This window comes from Rosa rugosa, chromosome 4, assembly GCF_958449725.1.
Source record: "Rosa rugosa chromosome 4, drRosRugo1.1, whole genome shotgun sequence".
In the NCBI taxonomy this organism is placed as follows: domain Eukaryota; kingdom Viridiplantae; phylum Streptophyta; class Magnoliopsida; order Rosales; family Rosaceae; genus Rosa; species Rosa rugosa.
This window is the reverse complement of record NC_084823.1, coordinates 44,068,759-44,096,452: the sequence shown is the minus strand read 5'-3', so window position 1 is coordinate 44,096,452 and position 27,694 is coordinate 44,068,759. Positions and strand designations below refer to the sequence as shown.

Here is a 27,694-nt window from a genome sequence, read left to right as displayed (position 1 = left end):
CATGTTCAGTTATTCAGAAACTACCAAACTGACAGGGTAGTGGAGTGCAATGACATCCATTACGAGAGAATATGTCTCATCGTAGTCTATTCCAGGGCGTTTTATGAGAAGCCTTGCGCCATAAGGCAAGATTACCATCTATTTTTCTCAACATGCTTTCTAACGAAGACCCATTAGTCAATAGGTTTTATGTTAGGAGGTGTTGGCATCACTGGCTCGAAAACCTTCCTCTTCTTTAGAGAATCCAACTTAACCTGGATTGCATCTTTCTATTTAGGCCAAATTTTTCTACGTTGGCATTCATTCTTCAACGGAGCGTGGTTCGATATCATCGGACTCAACAAACTCATGCGCGACTACATCATCAATTATGATGGAGTTTCTATCGCATGTCTCATGTACACTAGTGTAATTTTCAAAGAGCTCTATATTCTCAGGAATAGGTTCTAAACTTGAGGCGTCCCCCAACGGTAACCTTAATCCAGAAGATTCTCATGAGACGGATTTTGAGTGTCGATGATCAAAGAATTGGGTTGTGCCAAGGTATCCTTCAAACCCACGGGCCTCCCACGCATCCAAGCTGGGGCCATGGCCTATAACGCCAGAATGCCACTTTCTTTGGCGTTGGCGCCATGCCTACCTCCGTGTAGGGTGGCGCTACGTCCTCTCGTAGGGACGTCCTTCCTTGCAAGCATATTTGCAGCAGATGTGTGATCTCGTCACTTTAATAGGGATCGAGATTAGGGTTGTCAATTCCGACACGACCCGATAACACGACTCGAAACCAGCACGAAATAAAGCGGGTTGAACTCGCACGATTAAAAAGCGGGTCAGCCATGGGTCAACCCGCCATGACCCATTTAATAAATGGGTCGGCCACGGGTCAACCCGCCAACACGAAGTGAACCTGTATAACCCGATTATGCTATACTTCTTCTTGAAATTTTGGGCGTTGGGAGTATTTGATCATAGGATTAGACAATTTGAAATATTTTGCTTTATAATTATTGGATTTAATTATTTATGAATATATATATATATATATATATATATATATAATTATTTATATTCTTAGTCTTGTGGAGTTTTTAGTGAATTTAATCAATCTATGCATTTTTTTAGTTAAATTGGTCGCAATGTTAACCCTTAAATGGGACATTTTGTCTAACACGACACGACCTATTTGTTAAATGGGTTAAGAGGGTTGGAAATGGGTAACCCGTTTAATAAATAGGTTGGGTTTGGGTTTAAATTTTTGACACGATTATTAAATGGGTTGGGTTTGGGTTTGTATATCGCGACACGACAAATACCTTGACCCGACAAGAACCCAACCCGACACGACCCATTGACAGCCCTAATCGAGATGAGACATAGTGAAGACAGACCACGACAATTCATGTCGTTCCTGTTGAACATCTTGTGTTCTTATCTCCCCCTAACGACGGGAAGATTGTCTCAACAAAGTGACAATCCGCAAGACATGAGGTAAAAAGATCGCCTAGCAAGGGCATAAGTGGCGGACAATTGTTGGAGTCTCAAATCCAACTGAGTTGCTCATTCGTCTGTAAGGACCTATCATAGTGCACTGTGGCGGCGTAATTGGCACATAAATGGCTCACTCAAATGTGCGTAAGTACAAAATAGTTGTACCCAGTCACTAGCTGTAACGCAGAGATACATTGAGTGGAGGTAGGTCGTAGACGAATTAGCATAGCTGCATGCGATATTGCATGACCCCAAGCGGATATAAGGAGATTGGTGCGCATTATCAATGTCCGGACTACCATCGTAGTCGTTTCCGCGAGACCATTTAGGTGTGTATATGGGAAAATGAGGTCCAACATCAGTCCCATTACAATAACCATCGAAAGTCTTCGATGTAAACTCTCTAGCATTGTCAAGTCCAATTGACTGAATAGGATGATACGGGGAGTGATCCCTTGTCATATGATATGTGCTAGGAGTGTAGCATAAGCAGCATTACAAGTGGACAATGACACAACACGTGACCAGCGTGCTTGCTTGTCAACCAACATCATGAGATATTTAAACGTCCGCAAGTTGGTTGAACTAGTCCACATAATCCCTACGGACTCTATGTAAGAACAGAATGAGTATTTTCATATCCTTTGCATAGGAAGGTCTCAGTCCTAATTTCCCTAAGGAACAGGCTTTGTAAACGAGCGAGAGGCTTTAGAAGCAACCAATAAGGATTTTGATTGGGCCTGAGTGTTTGAAACGCTATTTGAAGCAAAGTCAGTGATTGCAGCATCACCTAGGGGGCCATCACCATGATGGACGCCATCCATGGCATCACGGATAGGGACTGTGCCAGCCCTAGGTTGGTGGTGGACGGCAGTGGTGCCAGAGGCAGCGACGGCGGCCACACTTAGTCCAGGAATCAATTTTTGATTCATGCTTTGTTTCGCTCGAGAGAAAGGATGTCCATGTGAAGTCTTTAGTAGACGGATCATCATACCATGAGTAGGATAACCTATCCTGTCGTGACAAAGCCAATATGTGTCGAAATCCAAGAGATCTGCTCTCATAACTTTATTGGATTTAATAGCTCGAATAGTGACATAGAATCCACTAAAGAGACACATAAACTTCTCTAAGATGCGCCTTTGTTTGCAATCGTTAGAGGTATTGCAAAGGAACTCATTTCCGTTCTCTACATGCGGTTTCGCATAGAATCCATTGGCTATTCATAGGTGTGATTTGCCCTAGGAGCGTAGAGAGTTTCTGTGACAATAATCAAGGTGTCATTTGGCAAGGGGAACTTGGGCTATTCCATATCCTTGAATTAATATTGATGGCCCAGCCATCGTAGTCACAAAGTAATATGCTCAGAATCAAAATGGAGTCATAATGAAAAGAACTCGAAATTTTATTCATAAGCCAACGGAGTACATCATTGTCTCTTAACCATTAGGAGAATCTAATCCAAATGCTAGCTAATGCAAAACAAAGGTAGTCGTTTGACTTCTTTCAGTAACTCCAAAATAAATAAGACCAGGTGAGTAGAGAGATGTCGGTGGAGCAAAGCTCGCTTAAGTACCACTTATCTCAAAACCTTCCTAGACATCATACTCATTTTGGATGAGCCTATGTGAAGAAAAACTAAAACAATGGCATTTACTACAAAATATATGGCAATTGCCTATTACATCCCTTGGAAAAATAAAGACTTAAACAGAATTAGCGATCTATTGATCCCAGCCAGATTTGTAGTCTTCAACCCTTCACTCTAGATCATCTTCTTGATCTTCTTGTTCCACATAGTGAGCTTCTCTTGCTTCACAATATGCTTGGTAGGCTGTGACAATTTCTTCACGAGCTCTACAAATGTGTGCCCAATGACCGGATACTCCACATCGAGAACATTCATCTCTTTGCTCAGACTCCATTGATTGAGGCGCTTTGAAAGCGTCATTTAGATGGCTCTTAGTGTTGGTGGCGCCACCAACATGGCCAGAGGCGTTGCCTCCGTCTCTCTTTCCACGTTGACCACTTCGGTTTCGTGTTCTCCTATTTTGGCGGTTACCTTCCTAAGTAGAGCAATTATATGGACCAGGACGTCCAAAAGTATCCCTATGATTAGGGTTTCGCTCTTGGAGCCCTCTCTTAGGGGCGCGTCTATAATTGGATTCCGGAATATGCTCTGTTTCAACGAATCTCGAATTGTAGTTCTTCACAAGGATGTTGTCATGCTTTTCAGCTACATTCATAGCTCCAATGAGCTCATGAAACCTTGTGATCCGTCCTGCAGTAACATCGATTCGATAGTTCTTAGCAACCATCAATGCAGAGACGGGGAAGGTAGAGAGAGTCTTCTCAATCAATATCGCATCTGTGATCTCTTTGCCACAGAATTCCATTAAGGATTTAATGCGAAGTGCTTCCGAGTTGTAGTCAAGAACTTACTTGAAATCACAGAAACGGAGGCTATGCCATCTCACTTCTAGGTCAGGAAGCAGGGAGTCACGGAAGTTGCCAAATCTTTCTTCGAGTGAGACCCACAGCCTTCTGGGGTCTTCTTCATTCGTACATTCGTAATGGAGCGAATCATCCATATGACGAGTCATTAGGATGATGGCTTTCACCTTATTTCCCTCTAAGGCTGCTCTATTTTCTTCCAAAGCTTGAGCTTGCTCAACAGTTAGCACGTCCTGGCTAGGCTCGAGAATCGTATCCAAGAATCCATCGGCCTTGAGATGCTGGCGGACATTACGAACCCACCTGTGATATCCAGAGCCAGTTGTTCCCAATGGAACAAAGTCCAATTTGTTCAGGTTACTCATCCTGAAAGAGAACAAGAAAAATGATTAGTTTCGGAGCGGAAAAAGCTACCACGAAAAATATAAAATTTCTGAGCGTAATCGCTTCCAAAATATTCAATTCCAAGAGGTATTGGATTAGATCGAAACAATGACGTAAGTGGTCGATCATAAATTTTCTACAAACTCTAAGTTTGGATATCTCAACAAGCTCCAAGCTCTAGTGAGCACGAACCCCCACAGTTCGGCTTAATTAGGTCTCCCCTATGATGAAGAAAGAGGGGGTAGAAGAAGGGAGGTTGCAAGTCCCCAAGAAAAAGAAGAGAAAAACAATAAAAACTTCAAAAACGGGAACTAAAGGAACCTTTAAAACATACCTTGAAAAGTGTAGAAAATTGCCAGAAAAAGTCGCCGGAATTTGGTCGGAAAAAGTCGCCGGAAAAATCTCTCCTGAAAAGTTGCAGGAGCTGACGTGGCAGTGGGGTTCGCTGCTGACGTGGCAGTAGGTCCCGGTGATGACGTGGCAGTGGGCCGCATCAGTGGGCTTCTGGGCTGCCTTCTTTTCCTTTTTTTTTCATTCTTCTGCCAGCTTTTCTGCAGGCCGGTTCAGCAGCTTTTAGATCGGTTTTTAGAGTTCTATTTCCGATTTCTGGATCCTAGGATCGAGATGTTGCTGGTGGCAAAATTTGGTAGCAATCAGAGGTCCGAAAGGTGGTGAACCAGTGCAGGGATCCCTTTTTTTCTTCTGGGAGGGCTGGTTTGATACTTCCGGTGGCCGGTTCGGTGGTTTTCCGGCCGGTTCTGGTGGTTCCGCCGCCGGTTCTGGAATCCTGGGATTGAGGGCTTCAATATATGCGGCGGTGGTGGCTAGGGTTTGAAGGCTACGAATTTAGGGTTTCAGGGTTAGGGCTTCGTGCTGATAACATGTTTAAGGAAAACTGAATTGGGAGAGAATTGAGTCGTGTTTTCATTGATAATAGGGGCCTCTTTATATAGAGGATTACAAGGCATAGAATCAAAGTTGTACAAGGAAAGATAATCGTACAATTAATTGGATATCTATGAATATCTCTAATTCAAAACTCTTTTACAACTAGGTCAAGTAACTTAGAGTTTGGGCCAAACACATATTCTGGATTTACTTGAACAAAAGCAAAATATTTCAAATTGTCTAATCCTATGATCAAATAATCCCAACGTCCAAAATTTCAAAAAGAAGTATAGCATAATCGGGTTATGCGGGTTCACTTCGTGTTTGCAGGTTGACCTATGGCCGACCCATTTATTAAATGGGTCATGGCGGGTTGACCCACAGCCGACCCGCTTTTTAAACGTGCAGGTTTCGAGTCGTGTTATCGGGTTGTGTCGGAATTGACAGCCCTAGCTGCGGGTATCCCTGGGCGTTCAGATGTTTAGTGATTGCATCACTGGCAAAAAGTTTTGAATCCTGAAATCGTCAAGGGATACTGGACAAAGGAGGTACTCATAACATATTCTTTGCAATGTTTATGGCAATGGAGAAGCAGTGAAGCTGTGCTTTTGTTTGATATATGATCATAGTCCTTTTGGCTTATTTCAGGAAGATGATTGTATAATCAAGCTAGTTGAAAAGTATGGTGCTAGAAGATGGTCTGTCATTGCAAAGTTCTTACCAGGTCGTATAGGCAAGCAATGCAGAGAAAGGTAAGGGACCATGATTCCTAGTCAGTGCATTAGATTTTTGGCATGAAATTCTATTCAAACTTCTATGGTTCAGTAAGGTTACCAATCTGTTTGATTTCGTTAGAGTTCAACTCTATGTCAAAGTCGCTGTGTTGGCACAAAAGTTTTTATTCCTTCAGAAGAATATAGTATACTAATGTTCACCAACTATGCTCACTATGACACTATAGATTAATTAGACATTACTGAAGCTAATTAATCATTTTCAGGTGGTACAATCATTTAAGCCTGGCTATAAACAAAGATGCATGGACAGAAGAAGACAACAGTATGGTAACAAGTGGGCAGAAATAGCAAGGTTTCTACCCGGAAGGTATGTAATGATTTAAAATTGATGGATAATGAGTTCATAAAATTGAGACTGATCAACATTGGGGATATCTTTTATTACATGAATACATGCATGGTCTTTTACCTGCAAAATACGATAAACGATATAAAGTACAAGTGGAAATGAAAAACTGGTAACTCCTGGATAGGGAGCAATCAGATGAGAAACGCACCACCCTGCATGCAGAAAAAGCTTCAATAATAAACAGCTTGCATTCTTTTTGGTTCATTTATTCAGATGAGTGACACGAATTACTTTTGCTGCCTGAATCAAACAGGATAAAATACGGTATTCACAGTTATCTATTGGAAAATGGCAGGACTGACAATGCAATTAAAAATTACTGGAATGGCGCATTCAAGAGGAAAGAAGATTCATACTCTGCTAATGGTAATGAGTACTGGGACATGCATCCTGATATCTGTATTGATGAACTAAGATCAGATTTTGTAGGGGTTAAAACAGTCAGACAGAAGTATGTGAAATCACAGAAATGCAGGTCTTCAAAAAGAAGGCCAAGTGGTTTAATCAATTTGCACACTACGGTACAGTCTGATGAGAGAAATTTACTATAGTTACTAAATTTACTACAGTCTGTTTTTGAAGGTGTGAGATTAGTCGTTTCTGATTGCATTCAGTTACTATCTAATTGGAGTATTGGACCTGATGTGTTTCACAAACACTCTAGGGAGGACTGAATGCAAAATTTGAAAGGCGCAAACCCGGTCCGAAAATTTCAGGCCGGGCCCAAATAATGTACTTCAGCAGACTAGGACCAGATCAGGCCCGGACCTTTTTATTCGGGCCGAGCTCCGGTTTTTCAGGCCCAAAAGCTTCCGAAAAAAAAAAAAACAACCAAAACCAAATCGGCCGTCGAACCTCACCGCCCTACTCTATGGCCTGAGCTCTTGCCGGAATCAACCAAAACCAGACCATTTACATCTATTCAGGGACCATAAATCAACACCAGCAAATTATACCCAAAAATTTATTATCGAATCTTAACATACATTGCTTATCAAATCGAATAACAACCATTGAAAACCACTAAGCAGAAACCAAAGCAATGGTTACAGTGGTGGGGGAGCCGGTGTTGAGCACACGCTATCCTTTAACAAGAGAGAGTGAGAGTAGTGGGTCTGAGGCGGAGAAGGGGAGAACAGAAGTGGGGTCTGATTACCAATTTGAGAAGGAGTCGTTTGGGGAGTGGCGGAGGTGGGGTGAGCGGCATTCTCCGAGCTTGAGCAGAAACGAAGAAGAAGGGAGAGAAGATCGCGAGGGAGTCAGACTGTCACAGTAAGATATTAGTCAAATCTGAAAAAAAAAAAAAAAAAAAAAAAGATGGACTAATAAAAAATAAACGGGCCCAACGTGTTTTTTTAGTTTTTAAAATACTGGCCTCGGGCCCAAACAGGTTTGTTACGGTTCGAATCCGAATTCGTCCGATTTGTTAATTTTTTTTTTATTTTTTAATTTTATAAAACCTGGATCAAATTAGACCGAATCGACCAGTTCAGCTCGATTTTTCAGGCTATTTTGCCCACCCCTAGGTGGAATTGAATTTTTGGAGAGATCATGTTCAAAGTGAAAAGGAACAAATAGAGGGGGGGCTGTTCTATATTCAGAAGGGAAATTTGGGGTCAAGTTGTGATCATTATCTGAAAGAAATTGTGACTTGCCTGTTTCGGAGCAAAGCCCTCTGAAAGAAGTTTGCATGTGTCGAAAAAAATTTCACCTTATAAAAAAAAGAAGCCATTCGCCATGCTCTCATCGCAAATATGCGTGATTACTCCTTTATTAACTAAACCGCACGTGATACAATCGGAGCACGTGTCCTTGCTCTTGATCAAGTAACGAATACAATACTTCTGACTAGACATTAATTTCAAATGCATAACATATATAATACTTTTGACTAATCATTATTTCAAATAAGTGAAATAGTACGTAGAGGTGGCACCACCATTCAAAGTCGGCTCTGGCTTTGCTTGATCATAACATGTTTTTTAAGGCCAGGGATGTGAGTACGCATCATGTAGTCTTCCCAGTCGATGCACCTTGGATCAAAATTAAAGATTTCAGCGTCTCTGTAATTCTCTCTTGCTATCCTTTGCAACTTCTCCAAATTGGTGTCGTCAAAGCTGCACGTACAACTTTAATCATCAATGCGTATTGCTAGCTCGTACGATTTATAACTTAGTTTATCTTTAATCATCAATTAAATTACATAGATAAAACATACGTACGTGCCCTTGTATAGCGAAAATGGTCGGTACAACTCAGCCAACCGCATCGCAAATGTGATTTTCCAGTTATAGTTAACATATAATTCTTTAAAATATTGGTCAAATTCTTTATTCAAGAACTTTAATCCCTTCAAAAAAGAAAGAACATGAACAAATCATCAATAATTAGTGTACGTCACAGAAATAAAACAACTTATACAAAATAACATTATACGAAATGAAAAGAGTAATGTTAGGTGAACTTGAAACTAGCATAATTAGTGTACGTCACACAAACTATCCTTTTATTTTTGTTTTAATCATAAAAATAAAGAAGTTGAACTTGAAAACTTTTGTCACATATAAATTGCGGAGAAAAGTATCACTATTATAAATTTAGTAGTTTCTGTATCCCTTCAGTATGCTAGCATCAGGAGTAATAGAAATGGTTACCATTAATTTATCAGTGCTTAGAAAATAGGGGAGATTTTTGTCCCAAAAAAAGGAAGAAAAAGAAAGTAGGGGAGATGCAAAAGATTTGTTTTCTTCCTTCCATTTTATGAGGCCTTGATCAGTCTATCATGCATATACCATTATTTCCTATCAATAGATTTTTTTTTTCTTCTCTAATATCTAGATTCAATGTTTAAAAGCATGAAGTGCACACATTGATGTACCATACATGTCAGTTCTCGAATGAGTTTAAGAGTTCTTTTTGTGAAACGTTGTTTTGATAATACTCATAGATACGTTTCAAGAGGAGCACTTTAGAGCTAACCAGTTAGTTTCTTAATACAAAGCTAACCCGCTTTTAGACCAATTTTTTCGTCACATATTGGCATCTCCACAATTCAGTTTTTAGATCTCTATGAGTAGATTACTTCTGCAAATTTTCAACCAAATTGATGATCGTTTGGTTATCGAACTAGATCAAATCAATGGACGAACCGAATATGTTCAACCTAAAACGTTCGTGTTCATAATTAGTAAATTATGATTATAAATACCCAACCGATCATCAATTTGGCTTAAAATTTGCTTAAGTGATCTATTCATAGGGACCGAAAAATTGAACCGTGGAGATGTCAATATGTGACTGAAAAGTTGGTCTAAAAGCCGATTAGCTTTAGAGCGTTCCTCTATGTTTCAAAACGCGCGTCATGAAAATGATATATTAGCTTTGTCAATTTGTCATCATGAAGTGTCATTAGAAAACATGAAAGGGAAAAAAAAAAAATACCTCCAATGGTAACATGTAGCGGATTTGCATGTACGAACGAAATGCAGCCATAGTTGTGAACATTTTCAACTTTTCAACCTTGATCGTGCTTCCATCCTTATAAAGCCATGGATTTTTGGTGCAGTATTGGAACATGAAATTTGTAAACTCAGACATTTTCATTGGATTTCTCAAGGACGTTCCCACATGATAAATCATTCCAGGATTTTCAAGATATTTGTTGGCATTCACTACCATCGCCGTAATTATTGAATCTGCCACCATATCAACTGGAATCTGCATATATAATCCAACTATTAATATTACATGCATTTAATGAGTTCCACAAAACAATTTCCACTGTAACATTAATGAATTCAAATTTTGATAAATTATTTCGTATTACTTTTATCACTAACAGAGTGGGCATATCCTACTTTTCATTTATCGCTGATGAATCTTCTAATTTATCATAATACTTTTTTTTTTATAAGATTTACCATAATACTTTTCACTTATCTGTTATAACATACTTGGCAAATGACGTGACTCTTTTTTTTAGACCACATTATAATTTATGACGTAAATCTTCTAATTTTTTACTGACATTTGCCACATTATAAATTATTTTATTCATTTCCTAGGGGTTAAAATTGCAAGAATACTGATTAATTTAGACCAACACTTGAGCCTAGATTTTAACCAAAGAATGATGATATTGCATATGATGTCATTGATGTGTCATGACATGTCATTTCCATTTTCTCATGTAAGTTGGTTTTAAAATATGTTTAGTGAGTTGTAACATTGAGGTCACGAGTTCAAATCTTATTGACATTAAGAGATGAGCGGGTTAAGTATTAAAAAAAAGGGAAAATGCTCATTTACCCAATTTTAGCTTAAAATGTGCCCACTTGCTCGACTAAGAGTTTTTAAACCCCATTTACCCAAAACACTCTAAGGGATTATTTCCCCTTTACCCAATTAATTCTTTTTATTAATTTTTGGGACTTTTTTGCCCTCTCCTTCAATCTCTCTACTCTCAGTTTCTCTCTCTCTCTCTCTCTCCCCCTCACCGATTTCTCTCTCCTCCCCCCTCACCGATTTCTCTCTCTCTCTCTCTCTCTCTCTCTCTCTCTCTCTCTCTCTCTCTCTCTCTCTCTCTCTCTCTCTCTCTCTCTCTCTCTCTCTCTCTCTCTCTCTCTCTCTCTCTCTCTCTCTCTCTCTCCAGAAGACGTCGGATCTCTCTCTCCCTCCCTCCATCGCTCCGGCAGGTCGCCCACGACGCCTGCTCTAGCCATCGCCGCGCCGAAACTCGTCGTCGTGCTCTCCGCTGCCAGGCTCGACGCCAAGCCGACGGTCCTCGTCGCTGAGAAGCTCGGCGAGGCCGGGGTTGACCTTCTGAAGGAATCGACGACGGACTGAAAATGGCTATCTGCTATTGTGCAGTCATAACCATAAAAGTTGTAACATTAGTGCCCCCAGTAGACTTTGTATTGGGGGCCAATGATGACTGCTTTATTTATTGACGAACTGAAAACTGCTATTCCAAAGTAAATGTAGTGTTAAATTGCAGTAGTTGATAAATGAAAAAAATTGTGTTGTTTGTGTCAGTCTAGTGGGGGGCAGTAGACAGAATATTGACCCTCATAATGTGGGTTTTTAGACATTATCTGTTGTTTTGAGTGTGAATAACTTGTATAATCTGCGAAACATAGGAAGCGGTGTAATGTTTGATGGTCTATTGGGGGGCAGTAGACACATTAGTGCCACCCAATAATGTCTTTCTTAGGAGACAGTAATCATCTCTTGTTGATTTGTTTGTGATAAAGTGCAATACACTGTGAATCCTTGAAACTGGTGCAAGTTTTAATGGTTTAGTGGGGGGCAGTAGACACATTACTGCCCCCAAATAATGTCTTCATACGAAGTCAGAACCCTTCACTTAACTGGTGCAAGTTTTAATGGTTTAGTGGGGGGCAGTAGACACATTACTGCCCCCAAATAATGTCTTCGTGTTAAGTTTAGGGTTTAGGGGCAGCGTTAGGGGCAGTAGACACATTGCCGATGAACTGCGACGAGGACGTTAGAGTGGCTGGATCGCCGATCAATCGAACGGCGACGAGAACGTTGGATCGCCGACTGGAGCTTCATCGTCGTGTTCAGATTTGGACTGCATCTCCGGCGCGGCGATCAGAGAGAGAGAGACAGACCGGAGGTGGAGATCATGGGGAGGAGAGAGAGAGAGAGAGAGAGAGAGAGAGAGTGGAGGTGGAGATCGGGGGGAGAGAGAGAGAGTTTGGGAAGGAGAGAGAGACTGATAAGAGATGGATGGGTTTTAATTTAATTAACAGGGGCTAAAATGTCAATAGATGTAAGATTGGGTAAATGGGGTTAAAAAACTCTTGGTGGAGTAAGTGGGCATTTTTTGGGCTAAAAATGGGTAACTGGTCACAGCCCCATCTTGGTTAAAAAGTAATGTGGTATGAATTAATATTATAGAAACTTTTCCTCAACAAAAAATATTATAGAACTTCTGATGTTAGATTTTTTTGGAAAGAACTCCATGGTGATTTTTCTCCTATGCTAGACGGCGGCGAAGGGAAAGGCTGTAGCGGCAGCGGTGGTGGTGATCCTGCTGAGGGTGGCGGTTGTTTGGTCGCTAGGATTGCTAGGGTTTGTGTCTGGGCTCTAAGACTGTTGGGCCTGGAGGGTCCTTCTGCTCAGAATTGGGGTTTTTGGGCTTGCTTTTGGACGGTGGACTTCCTGTGTGTTGTATGGGTCTCTTGCTGGGCTCAGTTTGATTGGGGATTCTCAATTTGGGCTGCTCTGCTGAATGTAGATGGAGTGGATGATGACATGTCATCCTCTACTCCTAATTTTATTTAATTTTTGATCTTGGTCGCAGAAACCAGTAGCTCTGAGGGTTTTTTATTCCTGCTTCGGAGTTGTTAAGTTTTTGTTTGAAATAATGGTGCGTGGACTTTCTAAAAGGTGAGTGTACTGGGGGTATACTGGGTTCTTGTTCTTGTTTAGAATAGGAAGCTTAGGGTGCTTTGAGGAAAAATTCTTTCTGTCGACCCCATAGGGGTGTTTCGTTTTTGTACTGCTTGCTGAATCTATATAATGGGCTGACCTCTTTTGATCACAAAAAAAATCTAACATTTTTTTTTTTGTTCAAACTTTTGATGTTAGATTTAATTTTAAAAGTAAATATTAAATCATATAACAATATTAAACGTATCTGCATTTTCTTCTACCACATTTAATTCATCTGATGGTAGAGGTTACGGGTTCAATCTCATTGACATCAAAATGTGGGTAGGGCATAAAAAAAAATCAGAAGATAAATAATGTGGTATAAATTAATATTGTAGAACTTTTCATGAAAGATGTAGATTTTAAAATAAAATTTAAAATAATATAATATACACACACACACACATATATCTATATATAAATTACAATGTTAAACGTACCCGCATTTTACCACACTTAAACCCTAAACCCTAAACCCTAATCAGTTTTCTCTTAATAATAGTATAGATGATGTGGATAATGATGCAAACATGATTGTTTATATTTTTTTCTTCTTTTATTAATTTTAAATTATCTGATTTAAGTCTCAACTAACAAATCATACATATAGCTGAAATTAGAGGTGGCAAACGGGCCGGCCCGGCCCGACCGAGCCCATTTTAAGCGGGCCTAGTTGTGCTTCGTGTCGTGCTTGGGCCGGCCCATTTATTATTGTGCCGGGTTCGTGCCGGCCCATTTACTTAATCATTAAGCCCGGTCCGGCCCATGGCCCGAGCCCATATCGTGCCGGGCCGTGCTCGTGCCTACCCACTATAAAGCACGATTTTAAAATCTTAATTTGAACAAATAAAAATTAATTTTATTTAACTATTTAGAAAATTAAAATAAATTAAGTTCTACAATGCTTTTCTTAATCTTAGCTTTTTAAGATTAGTTTTCTAATATTTTTTATATTCCACTACAAGAAAGAAAGAAAGAAAAAAATAACTCAAAATATATTGCTTTTAGTATATTATTGTGAGATTAATCTTTATTAATATAATGAAGATTTAGTATCATATTATTCTTTCCTTCATTCTATAGTTGTATTATTATGAGATTAGAAAAAATACTTTATGTCAAAACAAGGATATAATGTTTTATTTTACTATTTTGACAATATAAAGAAATAGCATTGGTGGAATTGTCTTGAGATTTTAAATAAAGAGGTCTAATATTCAAATCTCATCATTGTGGTTTTTCAATATTTTTAAAAACAAAATGAAATTTTATGTTTGTAACGGGCCGGCCCACAATATGTCGTGCTCGGGCCGTGCCGGGCCCATTACAGGCTCGGGCCGGGCCGGGCTAATGGGCCAATATTCCTAAGCCCAACCCGACCCGTTATTCTAACGTGCTCGGGTCGTGCCGGGCCACTAACGGGCTTGGGCCGTGCCAGGGCTCTTTTAAGCGTGCCGGGCCTGTGCCGTGCTCGTGCTTAGCGGCCCGTTTGCCACCTCTAGCTGAAATGATCGAAGTACAGAAAAATGTGCTATATATAGTATAGAAATTGTATTGCATTGTGTCATCAACAACAGATATCCAAAATTCTCATTGAAAAAAAAACAACTGATCTAAAATGGTATGAAACTCACCAAATCTATTACAGCTGTGGGATCTACAGGCAAGCATGTCAGTGTCCCTTTCCAAAAAGTACCAATGACGCTATTAACGGTTCTGTAACCATCAAACTTGACCAATGTCAATTTTAGATCGGTACAATATTAGATATATATCTTTTTTTCTTTTTTTTTGAAAGGGGTTTGGAACCCAGCCTAGCTGGGAGGCTCAGCCCCACGCCCGGTTCCATTTATTATATTAATATTTAGATTTAGCATCGGGGGGGGGACATAAAACCTGAACCCCGAGCTACATAAGAACAATGACACATATCCTCGTAGAGAACATCCTGAATAATAGCAGGAGTCTCCTCTAACCAAACCTCATCAATCATGCCATATTATTAGATATATATCTTATATTAGTCTAGTTTTAGGGATATTAGTTGAAAACTAGGTGTACTTTAAAGGGTTGATTAATAGAAAAAGACTTTCATTGGTCGCCTAGTTTTCGGTCATGAATCATAATAAATTATCAAAGAAAAATCTTAAAGCAAACCTTTATTCATAATTATTACCTGTAACCTTGATGCCAACCTGGAAATGGTTCCTTGTAAGTGCTCGTAACTACAGTTGGGCGTATGATGGTAATGGGTAAATTACCTTTTGATTGTTCAAGATATACTTCTGCCATCGCTTTTGTAAACAAATAAGTAGTTGGCCAACCATACAACTTTGACCTAATTAACCATATGAGTATAATTAGGAGAAAAACACAATGTACTCTTCAAACATAATTAGCGGGAACTAACTATATGTAATATATATTCAATATATATGTGTGCAGGTGTGTAACGTTTCCATAAACATGCACCAAGATTCAAATGAAGATATTTGGTTTTCTATGATAACTTTCCAGTAAAAAGGAAAAGACCCAAGATTAAAACTCTTAGAAACATTATAAAGCAGAGTTAAGTCAATGCTCAAAAACCTTGCAACGCCCAGGTCCTTCATCTTATTCGTAATAACCTTTTCTGAAGCATTTTGTGCTTTTAGTTCATTTAATTTGTCCACCACCATGTTCCTTTCCAGTACTTTCAAGTCAGATTTAGTGATTTCCTTTCTCAACTCATCCATTGGAGAGGAGTCCTCCGGTATAAGCCCAATCCTTCCGACGCCCACATAAGCTAGAATACATGTACGCACCATAAGTCAACAAATTCAAAAAGGATGTACAAGAGATAAAATGTATAAGAGAAAATAATTATATATGCATTTGATCGAGATTTTTTCTTTTTCTTTAGGGGAAATTTCATGATTGAAAAATCATACGACCGTACTAAGTCAAGATACAGTATCCTAACAACCTAATTGGATTCTTTATAGTGTCGAAACCACAACCGGCCAAACTAGAACCCACCAAACCAAGGGTACTCAATACATATGACATGCTCACTTTTTTAAAGGACTAAATCATCCAAAAATAAAAAATAAAAAAGTCAAATTAAAGATAAACCCTAACCTAAATTAGACTTATGCTCCTAAATTTGAGCAAAATGCTGACATGCTCAGTTTTTTAAAGGACTAAATCATCCAAAAATAAAAAATAAAAAAGTCAAATTAAAGATAAACCCTAACCTAAATTAGACTTATGCTCCTAAATTTGAGCAAAATGCAGCCGCCTAGATGTTTCAAAAAAAAAAAGAACATATTATTGTGCGTCAGCATGAACAAATAAGAGAAAGCCACCACAAGCCCATCTAAGATCAAAATGTGCTGCACCCCCTAAAGAGCACAGTCCCAATCAAACCTAAGTCTTCAAGAGAAAGATAATCAGGCTAGCCCAAAAGCCTAAACCCACCAATCTCCATCCCTGCAACCAAGGCCCAGCGAGAGCTGACCCACAAGAGGAGCTACTTCTAAACAAGAGAACCGTCAAACCAATTTGGTGGCCTTCCTCCAAAGAGCCTCCCGCCTACCACCTCTGGCGCACAACCTCTCCCCTCAGCCATAGGGAGATATGAGGAGTAGACCTAGCTTAGAAATAGCTAGGGGACAAGCTGCACTCAAATCACTTCACAAGGATCGCCACCGCCCAATACCATAAAGCAAACCCGAACTCTACGCCTCCTCCATCAAGCGAGATCAAAGGGAAGTCAAAGCTTGCACAAGATCTTCCACGAAGTTACGAAGGTGTAGTCAGTAGCTCTGCCAGGCTCTGTGATGCCCGACGTCCATGCTAGCCATCACATCCGATACAAGGAAGTAGACAAGATCGTCTCTCTCCTCCAAGAAAACCAACTACAAGAACGAAGCCCCTAATAGGAACCCCGTTCTCGTTCTCCAAAGCACAGCGCCAGACGACGCTTCTATATTTCTACTGGTTGGAGGAGAATCCCAAGGGTTTGCCACCGCCTCTACTCTCAAACCCTAGGAGTCGAATGTTAATTTGATCCTTCCTAATATAGTCGACCAAGATTAATAATACATAATTGGACTAACAGCAAGATAGATTAGACAAATCAAACCTATAATTTTTCTTATATTGATAAAGTAGGGAAAAATTCAGAAATAGTACATGAAGTTAGGCCGACTATGAATTTATGTACATGAAATTATAAAACATAAAGTTTAGTACATCAAATTGCAAGATCGACTCAATATATATACACGACGCCAATAACGCATTTAGCTCTTATGTCATTATTCATTTGTTAAAGGGTAATTTAGCACTTTCAATTTTCTCTATCTCTCACTCTCACACTCTTTCTCTCTGACTCACTCTCACTTTGACTACTCACTCTCCTCCCCGCCTCTCTCTCTCTCTCTCTCTCTCTCTCTGTACACAGACTTGAAGCCTCAGTTCACCAATCAAATTTCTTCCCTTCCCACTTGTTTAAATATCTATGTTCTTGTGGTCAGGTTCAATTCCCCGACCGATATGGACCCATGAATCATCAAATAGGTTAAGAAACAATAACTAATGGGTTAAATACTGGTTACTACCCTGTGGTTTAGGTCCAAAATCAATTCAGTCCCTGGACTTCTAATTTCATCCAAAACACCCCTGCAGTTTCAATTTTGATCTAATAGGTCCAATCTGTTAGTCTTCCGATAATTGAGTCATTTAACTTGTTAACGTGGCTCATATATGGCCTATGTTTTATGATGTGGTGTTGAGGTGACATGCATAGTCAATTTAGGAGTGGGTCTCACTATTAGAAATCTATCAAATAAAAAGTTTTTCATCAAATAATCCAACTATAAGTTGAACCCATAACAGAATATTAATGAATTGGACATATTAGATCAAAATTGAAAGTACATGGGTGTTTTTGATGAAATTAGAAGTTCAGGGACTGAATTGATTTTGGTCCTAAACCACAAGATAGTAACCAGTATTTAGCCCATAAATAATAATACCCGCCACGAAAACTTTCCATTATCGGTGAATTTTTGAGTGCGTTATTATCCAAAATTTGATTTGCAACTGTCATTATCCGATATTGATTTGTTAATTTGTTGTTGTTATTATCCATAGTCATGGCATTCATTTGTTGTTTATTGGGATTTTCTTTTTCCTTTTTGGGCATTCTGAGGTCTTTGTTTCTGGTGCTGGGAAAAATTGGGTTTTGCTGATTTTGACCAAATTAGATTGCTTTACCCCAAATTTCAATGCCCTAATTGTACTGGTTCGCTTTGATTTGGGGGTTTTCTTTCATTTCTCCAAAACATTGTGAGATCTCAGTTTATGTTAATGGGTTTTACTGGGTTGTGTTGATTTTGACCAAATTCAATTGCTTTAACCTAGTTTTCAACAATCCATAAATGACATTTATTTTTTTGGCATTCATAAATGACATTTATTGGTTCGGGGTGCAAAGTAGACAGAACAAAGACTAACCAGTTGATATGTGAACAAGCATTTCTAGTTTCAAACACTTCTTCGCAAAGTTCAACACATGCAGAACCCCAAATGTATTCACATCCAAAGCAATATCATACCTGCACATACACACGTATGCATATTACAACACACATACACACGTATGCATATTACACACACTATGTACATACATATACACAACATACGTACAAATTAACATACATATATATATATATATATATATATATATATATATATATATATATATATACATATGTTGTGTATATGTATGTACATAGTGTGTGTGTTGTATGCATATATATATCGCTTGCAATATGTATGTAAGATTTTTTTTTTTTGGACATTTAAAATGGTATATGTATGTACTTATATATATTTAATTTGGCCTCATTCAGCCGGTTATCAGATAAAAAAAATTTATGATTACCCACCTTCTGAATTTAATAACAAGAGACAAGCTAGTTGAAATAAATATGTCTACAATACAATATTTTAATCTCTGTCTTTCATATTAAATTTAAAAATAGATGACCACAAATTCTTTAATCACATAACCGGTAAACACCATTGATTAATAATATGGGTAAAGCTATAGTATGTTAACATTTCTCATACATCAACTATTTTTATCACTTTAAGGACTCATGTTACCACTTTGAGGACTAATATTACTATTTTGAGGACTCATATGGTAAACTAAGAAAATTTACCACTTTAAGGACTCATGTTACCACTTTGAGGACTAATATTACTATTTTGAGGACTCATGTGGTAACTAAGAAAATTTATCACTTTAAGGACTCATGTTACCACTTTGAGGACTAATATTACTATTTTGAGGACTCAAATTACCACTTTTAAGGCAATTGTATGCATGTCATACGTTAACATTTTGTAGAATTTTCCTAATAATATACATATGTTTGTATAACTTCCTATATATAGAATGGATTACCTGTCATTAAAATCCACGGTTGCTGCAGAATGAAGTATAATTTGTATTTCATTGCACATACGTTCCCTCAATTCAAATCCTTTCACTCCTAGTTCTGCAGAAGCTACGTCCCCCGAAATAGCAACTACTTTTTTTGAAATGAAGGATTCAAAATCTGTGCCCCATTTTTCTCTAAGAACCCTAAATAACTCTTTCTCTATAATCTTAATAAAATAGAACAAAAAAAAAACAAAAAAGATTAGTAAGAAGATGCAAGTGTTAATATTTTTGGAACCTATGTATGAGTTTTTCTCAAACCTCATTGCGCATGCGATGTGTGGCAGAGTTGGCATCAGAAGCTCTTATAAGAAGGTAGAGCTTTCCAATATTTGGTTGAACCCTTAGTATCTTCTCCACAAATACTGCATGAATTCGCAAATTAAATTTAATATTAGCTTTAAGGTATAAATAATTGTTGACTTATATCCTAACAGTTCAAGTTTATATAGGATTCTGAAATTATGGAAATTATGGGAAAGCTGTGTGTATGGAAATTATGCTATGCTGTAATCGAGTTATCTTTCCGTTGTGTCACCGCTGTGTCAAAGCAAATAGAGTCGCCAGTAGAGAGTTCTTTGCTAGTTGGTGCCTAGTTGAATACAGTTGTTTAGTAGAGACTCATGATAATATTTCAGGATGTTCTCTAGATGCGTATTGTAATCAGGGGTTTTCGCTCAATGTCCCCCCCCCCTTGTATTCGATAATTTCATTAATCAAGGCTTGAGGGCAGCCGCACCGCCCTTTATTCAAAAAAAAAAATAAAAGATTCTGAAAAACTATCATTTCGTATAGTTGTACAGAGAGTGAGGCACTGTTCTTCGATCATCAAAGTGAAAGTAAACGACACTCAAAACTCATTAGTTAAACAAGACCCTTATGTTTAAAAAAAACAGCACTAATAAAACTTAAGCTTTTGAGATTGGTAAAAAAAAAACTAGAGAGATGTTAGTGTACCCATTCCTAGTAAGCCAGTGGCTCCAGTAACTAAGATGGTCTTGCTCTCCAGATATCCTAGAATGCTATCCAACTCCATTGTAGAGAAAGAGTAGTGAATATTCACAGAGCTAGATGAGGACAGTTTTGAGTTTACTTGTGCTAAAATTTTGAGTAGTATTTATACTAATCCTGTGGGATAAAGGCAAAATAAAAGTGGTTGTATATCATTGTACCGGCTAGCTAGCACAAGAAAAATGATTGCAAGTTTTATTAAATACCTAATTTTGGCCTAACTTTCATTAAATGATATACCACATATTTCGAGCATCTCCAACAGTGTAGGTACCTTCATAGCTAAAAATAAAATATAAGTAGTTTACATATTGAGGTATGCTCCAGCAGACTACCTAAATCTAAAGTTAAATTTAAGTTTTAGTTAAATTCTCTCTCCTTTCTAGTTAAATATAGCTAGAGTTTTTAGTTAAAGTTAAATTTAGCTTTTGTTTAGCTAATCTGTTGGAGATCAAATTTAACCTAAAATTAGTTAAATTTTTTTAAAAAATTGAAATAAGTATTCTGTTGGAGATGCTTAGACTAATTAATTAACTTCTCGCATCTTCTGTGTATAGTTTTATATCACCTAGACACAGGCCTAATAATTCTTGTCGATCCACAAAAAAGAATCACCTACCTAATTAAGATACCGAAGAAAACCACAAAGGAGGTAGGAAATATATGAGCGTAAAAGAGTTACTACCTTATTCCTGTCCGGTTCAGTTCTTTTAAAATTTCATAGTTATGTATGAAAATGAAGTTAACCTTATATATAGTTAGATGGAAAATGTTTTTAATCCTTATTAGATTATAGTTGTATTAACTTCAGATAAGTATGATAAGTCCACTACTTAATGCATCAGACTAGCTAAAGGCGTAGAGTCTAGTTTGTAGGTTTGCAACCTTATTTCTCATCCAAAGAAACAATTAATTTTGTACAACCAGATGATAGAAAAAAGATAGTAGTACTACCTAATTTCGGCCTTTCCAGTCCAATTCCGCTAAAGACAATATTAGAAAAAGTAGCCATTCCAAATCGATAAGGATTTGGTCTATCTTAAAGGAATTTAGAGTTTTCCATGGGTTGGGCTGCCCCTTTGATGTGGGTATGGTTGGTTTGGGTCTGTAAGGCACTAAGGCCTATAGTAGTTCTTATATTTTAAAAGTCGCAAAATAACTAGTATCTCTGGTGGCCATTTAATCTACTTCAGAGTATTAGGTTTTTTGTTCAATAAAAGTGCCTAACTCTAAAAGAGCATGAATGCTATTATGCTTTAGAATAGGTTTTTTTAATGTACCATGTAAAACGGCTCTTTTTGACGACCCCTAGGGTGTATCGTTTTTCAATTTTTGGTCTACTTGAACTGAACTAATATCTATATAAGATTGAAATCATGGTGCTATATATAAAAGTTTTTCTCAATGAAAATTTGAAATCAAAGCACGAATTAAGCCATAAATCACATACTTTCAAAATGATATGTAATTTAGGCATATAGATTAATTTCTTTCCATATGACTTTCTACAAGCTACTAAATGGTACAATGGGAAAAAGAGAATGAATGAAAATTAACCACTGCAAGTGGCCTAGTGGTTCTTGCCTAGTTGGGTGTGCTCCCCAACCTATATTTGAACCCCGAAGCTGTCAAAGTGGTCAGGCACTGTGTTTAGGCCTGTCAATGGGTCGTGTCGGGTTGGGTTCGTGTCGGGTCAAGGTATATGTCATGTCACAAGAGACAAACCCAACCCATTTATTAATCGTGTCGAAAATTTAAACTTAAACCCAACCTATTTATTAAACGGGTTACCCGTTTCCAACCTGCTTAACCCATTTAATAAATAGGTCATGTCGTGTTGGACAAAATGACTCATTTAAGGGTTAACAATGCTACCCATTTAACTAAAAACATGCATAAATTGATTAAATTCACTAAAAATTTCATAAGACGAAGAATATAAATAATTATATATAATTCATAAATAATTAAATCCAATAATGATGAAGCAAAATATTTCAAATTGTCCAATCCTAGGATCAAATACTCCCAACGTCCAAAATTTCAAGAAGAAGTATAGCATAATCGGGTTATACGGGTTCACTTCGTGTTGGCGGGTTGACCCGTGGCCGACCCGTTTATTAAATGGGTCATGATGGGTTGACCCGCTGCCGACCCGCTTTTTAATCGTGAGGGTTCAACCTGCTTTATTTCGTGCGGGTTTCGAGTCGTGTTATCGGGTCGTGTCGAAATTGACAGCCCTAACTGTGTTGCAATGCACAGTTGGAGCATTTCACAGACGCCGAATGGGTTTATCTTGGGCTTAGGAAGCCTTTGGGTTTCCCTTAACAAAGTCAAAAAAGAATGAATGAAAATTGTATTAATTGGACAATCTACTCGGTAAGGAATGTGTGATGATGTATATTGAAAAGAAAAGTGACTGGGTTTAACCTAATAAATCATTGTCAAATTGGGTGTAGAACTAATTTTCTCTTTAAAGTATTATGGATCATCTTATAATTTCATAATCTGAATCGTTCATCTATAAATTATCTTTTTTTTTTTTTGAAACAAAGGTTCATTGCATTAGATGACCAGCCAAAGAGCCAGAGTCTAACATACACTTAAAGACAGAAAAATGGCAGGGTAACTACCACAATCTTATCTAAGTAATGTAAACTCATTACAAGTCGATTTTGAGCCCGCCTTGGAAACGAGCCCATAAACAAAGAACAACTCCGTGTCTTCTAGGGCAAAATCATTGACTAGCATCCCCATTAGCCAGGCGCGCAATTGCGGTACCAACAGAGAGCCACTTCCCAACAAACAAATAGGAGTCAGATCCTCATCCAGAAGCCGCTTCCTCCAGTCCAACTCAAGATAATTACCAATTCCGAAGAACCATGATCTGAATTAGGACTGACACTTTAAAAAACCTTAAGCCCATAAAGTGGGCCTAGGTTTATAGCCCCGCAACCCAAGTTTGAGCCCAGGCCCAAAAGCCCAAGCCCAAACCCGAGTAGCCAAGATATTAGCCCTAACCCCCAGTAGCCAAGCCGCCGTCCAACCCTCCGGCGGCCGACCACGACGTTGCCTGGCCATGGTGACCTCAAGCCGCAACCCAAGCAAAGTCTTCGAGCACCTGCACGTCCAGATCCACCGACGAGGAAACAACCTCAGCCCCTCCACGTCGGAATCAGGAGAACAGACGAACCCCTGCACCGTGCTCGCGTTGACCTCTCTGATCCACTGGTCTTCCTCCACCACCGAAAGACCTGTGTCCAAGCACCGCGATCTGGAATCCGACCGGCCGGCCAACACAGCCCGCCTCAAAGTCGTCGCTACCCGCGCCAAGAAGCCCTGTCGCCGCTATACCAGCGTGCAACCTCAGGATCCTCGGCCGCCGCTCTCTACCAAACCCTAGGGTTTCTCTATTATTCTATAAATTATCATTTGAAAATTCTCTCAACAAATAATCAATCAAATTGAATATCGTTTAGTCTGTCCAATCGTAAATTCTCACCTTATACTTTCCTAATCCGAACCGTTCATTTTCTAAAATTTACATTGAAAGATCTTATGTGCAAAAAATAAATCAAATCAGAGATCTTTTAGCCATCCAAAGTGTTATTCATAGTGTGAGTCTCGATGAGTGTGAGTTGGTGACACTTGTGAGTGTCGAGTTTTGATTTTTCAGCCCATATCCGAAGCCCAAAACGTAATTCGAAAACGTTAATTGAAATGACTGAAACGTCGCCGTTTCGATGACAGTCCGTTGATTAACTTCCGTAGTAAGCTACTCGTCTCCAGGAGACGAGCGAGCACTAGCTTCTCCTGCACAACTGACCAGTATAAAAACCCGGTTCAGTTCCTCTGAGACTCATTTCCTAATCCCTGCTCTTCCCTCAACCTCGCTTCCATTTCCTCTCTCTCTGTTCTTTCCAGACTCATTTTGGGGACGTCCGCACTTCTCATTCTCTCGAGTTCTTCAGGTTCGGATTTTGATTCTGGATTGCTTTTTCAATTCGTTGCTCTCTGTGTTTGTTTGGTGCGAAAATGTGGGAAATTTACTGTTGTCCACCTCCAAAGTTACTGGCTTTGTTGAAACAACCGAATTCCTCAGGAACTGAGTGGAAGGTTGAATTTCAGTTCAGTATGATGGAGTTTCTTCTACTGTGGCTGTTGGTCATGATGTGGTGCATGTTAGATGTTTGTGAAATGTTCAGGGTCAGTAAAAAACTGAGACTTTTGTGTTTTGGGAAGGTCATGATGTTTGCTCTGTTAGATTGGTAAGGAAATAGGGGAAAGTCTGAGAGAGATTCACTGTAGTTACTGGCTTTGTTTTTGAAGGTGTGAGAATAGTAGTTTCTGATTGCATTCAGTTAATTGGACCCAAACAGAATCTTGAATTTTCTGGTATATGATAGAATTCCCCACTTTACCTCATGTGTTTGTGATATGTTCCAGGTCAGGTAGAATTGATTTTTTTAAGAGATCATGGTGAAAGTCAAAAGGGAACAAATAGAGGAGGCTGTTATGCATTCCGACAGGAAATTTGGGGTTGAGTCGTGGCCATTATCTGAAGGCAATTGTTACTCGCCTGTTTCAGAGCCAAGCCCTCTTAGTTGGTATGTTGTTTCAATTATCTTTCACTTAAAAGCGGTATAATATCTGATTCTTCACTGTGAGAAGATAGAACTTTCTGGAGATTTGAGTTGAATGTTCCATAATCGTCAATTTTCTGGTTCTAGATGACTTGCTCAGTTTTATGCTTTCATATGATAAATGCTCACTTTACTGTTCTAGGAGAACCAGTGGTCCAACCAGGCGATCATCAAGATGCTGGACAGAGAAAGAGGTCAGTACTAAATATATAGGTTTCTCAGTAATTGTTACTTAAATAAACTAGTTGGAGGTTGAGGGTATACAACTTACTTTTCAAGAAACTTCTAATGCTGATATAATTCAGCATTCCAATTTTAGATACATTGTTATTGAAGAGGGAAATACTAAATTCTGATAACTTAATAACTTATGCTGGTTTAGTTTCAGTGTATGTTTTCTCTTCACATGGAATCTGCAATTACGAAAAATTTCTCACTTTCTTAATCACATGACTTTTGATGGACAGGATAAACTTCTGGTAGAGCTGGTCAGAAAGTTTAATGGGAGTAATTGGAAGCAAATAGGTGAGCTTTCCAATCTATTTCACTCTGCTGAATAATGTTGTTATTAGAGTAAATTTAATCTCTGCACTAAGATGTATTAAGATCTATTCATGAGAGGTGGATGGGGAACACGATTAGAGATGCCTACTTACTTGGCCATAGGCGTTGGGTGCTTGGTGGACATGCTTGTGGTGGCCATAGAAGTTAAAGATTTTAACATCACCAGCCATTTGTTGGCTTGATACTGACTTTGATTGCTCCTGACCCTGGATGTTGATCTTCCTGCTCAAACAAGTTTATTGGACTGTCTTTGCCACATTGATGTTGAACTGTAGCCAATGTTCTTTCGATTTTTCCAAAGGACAGGAATCATCATGAAGATCATAATTATCAATCTAATCTTAAGCAATTGTTTCATTTTCATGATTTCATCGTCTGGTGCAAAAAAATTTATCTGTTTAATTTATTATACTGTGCAGCTGCAGGTATCCCTGGCCGTTCAGATGTTCAGTGCCTGCATCGCTGGCAAAAAGTTTTGAATCCTGAAATCATCAAGGGATACTGGACAAAGGAGGTACTAATAACACATTCTTTGCAATTTTATAGCAATGGAGAAGCTGTGCTTTTGTTTGATATATGATCATAGTCCTTTTGGCTGATTTCAGGAAGATGATTGTATAATCAAACTGGTTGAAAAGTATGGTGCTAGAAGATGGTCTGTCATTGCAAAGTTTTTACCAGGTCGAATAGGCAAGCAATGCAGAGAAAGGTAGGGGACCATGATTTCTATTCAGTGCATCAGATTTTTGGCATGAAATTCTATTCAAACTTCATTTGTTCTGTACATCTATGGTTCAGTAAGGTTCCCAATATGTTTGATTTCGTTAGAGTTCAACTCCATGTCAAAGTAGCTGTGTTGGCACAAATGTTTTATAATAAAGTTCACCAACTATGCTCACTATGACAGTATGGATTCATTAGACATTACTGAAGCTAATTAATCATTTTCAGGTGGTACAATCATTTAAGCCTGGCTATAAACAAAGATGCATGGACAGAAGAAGTGGAAAGAATTCTTTCTTTCTACCACCAACAGTATGGTAACAAGTGGGCAGAAATAGCAAGGTTTCTACCTGGAAGGTATGTAATGATTCAAAATTGATGGATAATGAGTTCATAAAATTGAGACTGATCAACATTGGGGATATCTTTTAATTATTACATGAATACATGCATGGTCTTTTACCTGCAAAATACGGTAAATGATATAAAGTACAAGTGGAAATGAAAAACAGGTAACTCCTGGACAGGGAGCAGTCAGATGAGAAACGCATCACCCTGCATGCAGAAAAAGCTTCAATAATAAACAGCTTGCATTCTTTTTGGTTCATTTATTCAGATGAGTGTCACGAATTACTTTTGCTGCCTGAATCAAACTGGATAAAATACGCTATTCACAGATATCTATTGGAAAATGGCAGGACTGACAATGCAATTAAAAATTACTGGAATGGCGCATTCAAGAGGAAAGAAGATTCAAACTCTCCTAATGGTAATGAGTGGGACATGCATCCTGATATCTGTATTGATGAACTAAGATCAGATTTTGTAGGGGTTAAAACAGTCAGACAGAAGTATGTGAAATCACAGAAATGCAGGTACTTAGCCGCCGGCGAAATTGGTTGGTGGCCTCCTTGGCCTGACATCGACTCGGCCACCAAGATGATTTTCCTCGAGCTCCTGCTTCCAGATCTCACTCTACACTATTTCTCATGATGATTGCGCCTTCGAAGCCTCCGACTACATTTTCCAGTTGCCTCAGAACTCCCCTAGTTTTGATTTCGTCTCCCCTACGCCTGAAATCCGACTCCAGACCAGAACTCGACGCCGCCAGCTCACCGGACTACAACCCAGACAGTTGAAAAACCTGTTTCTGCTCCGGGCAATAATATAGTTACTGGGTTTATTAGGGGGCAATAAATTCAGACGCCGGATTCGGCATTCCGGTGACCTGTCGCTGAAGTCCGGTCACCGGTCGTCGGAGTCCGCGACCGGCCACTGGTCACGGGAGTCCGGTAAGGTCTCCGATGACTTCTCTCTCTAAGTGACAAAGAAGGAGAGGGCAAAATTGTCCCAAAAATAAATAAAAAGGAATAAAAAATTAATTAATTGGGTATTAGGGAAATAATCTCTTAGAGTATTTGGATAAGTGAGCAATCTC

General features: G+C 38.7%; 2 protein-coding genes and 1 pseudogene across 2 annotated transcripts; 2 read left to right on the top strand and 1 right to left on the bottom strand.

Moving 5' to 3' along the window:
* The first annotated feature begins 5,708 nt into the window (after window positions 1–5,708).
* LOC133744877 (transcription factor MYB3R-5-like) lies at window positions 5,709–6,998 on the top strand (annotated as a pseudogene).
* Window positions 6,999–8,181: 1,183 nt separating this feature from the next.
* On the bottom strand, window positions 8,182–20,390 carry LOC133746488 (alcohol-forming fatty acyl-CoA reductase-like). Its single transcript, XM_062174665.1, has 10 exons — window positions 20,273–20,390; window positions 19,577–19,680; window positions 19,280–19,482; window positions 18,322–18,422; window positions 15,409–15,604; window positions 14,996–15,157; window positions 14,454–14,535; window positions 9,802–10,077; window positions 8,583–8,710; window positions 8,182–8,477 (listed from the first exon to the last, which is right to left on the bottom strand). The coding sequence occupies exons 1-10, from the start codon at window positions 20,349–20,351 to the stop codon at window positions 8,303–8,305; spliced, it is 1,506 nt and encodes a 501-aa protein (XP_062030649.1). The 5' UTR covers window positions 20,352–20,390; the 3' UTR covers window positions 8,182–8,302.
* A 3,768-nt stretch (window positions 20,391–24,158) lies between these two features.
* On the top strand, window positions 24,159–27,694 carry LOC133706868 (transcription factor MYB3R-5-like). Its single transcript, XM_062132415.1, has 8 exons — window positions 24,159–24,297; window positions 24,773–24,933; window positions 25,112–25,163; window positions 25,437–25,494; window positions 25,953–26,047; window positions 26,139–26,242; window positions 26,485–26,613; window positions 26,955–27,694. The coding sequence occupies exons 2-8, from the start codon at window positions 24,803–24,805 to the stop codon at window positions 27,247–27,249; spliced, it is 864 nt and encodes a 287-aa protein (XP_061988399.1). The 5' UTR covers window positions 24,159–24,297; window positions 24,773–24,802; the 3' UTR covers window positions 27,250–27,694.

Coding starts and splice junctions, on each gene's coding strand:
- LOC133706868 (XM_062132415.1), top strand. CDS start 24,803: ATGGTGAAAGTCAAAAGGGAACAAATAGAGGAGGCTGTTATGCATTCC. Junction 24,934..25,111: donor GAGCCAAGCCCTCTTAGTTG/GTATGTTGTTTC, acceptor TTACTGTTCTAG/GAGAACCAGTGGTCCAACCA. Junction 26,243..26,484: donor GGCAAGCAATGCAGAGAAAG/GTAGGGGACCAT, acceptor AATCATTTTCAG/GTGGTACAATCATTTAAGCC.
- LOC133746488 (XM_062174665.1), bottom strand. CDS start 20,351: ATGGAGTTGGATAGCATTCTAGGATATCTGGAGAGCAAGACCATCTTA. Junction 19,483..19,576: donor CACATCGCATGCGCAATGAG/GTTTGAGAAAAA, acceptor TATTTTATTAAG/ATTATAGAGAAAGAGTTATT. Junction 15,605..18,321: donor GCTTGTTCACATATCAACTG/GTTAGTCTTTGT, acceptor CATGTATTCTAG/CTTATGTGGGCGTCGGAAGG.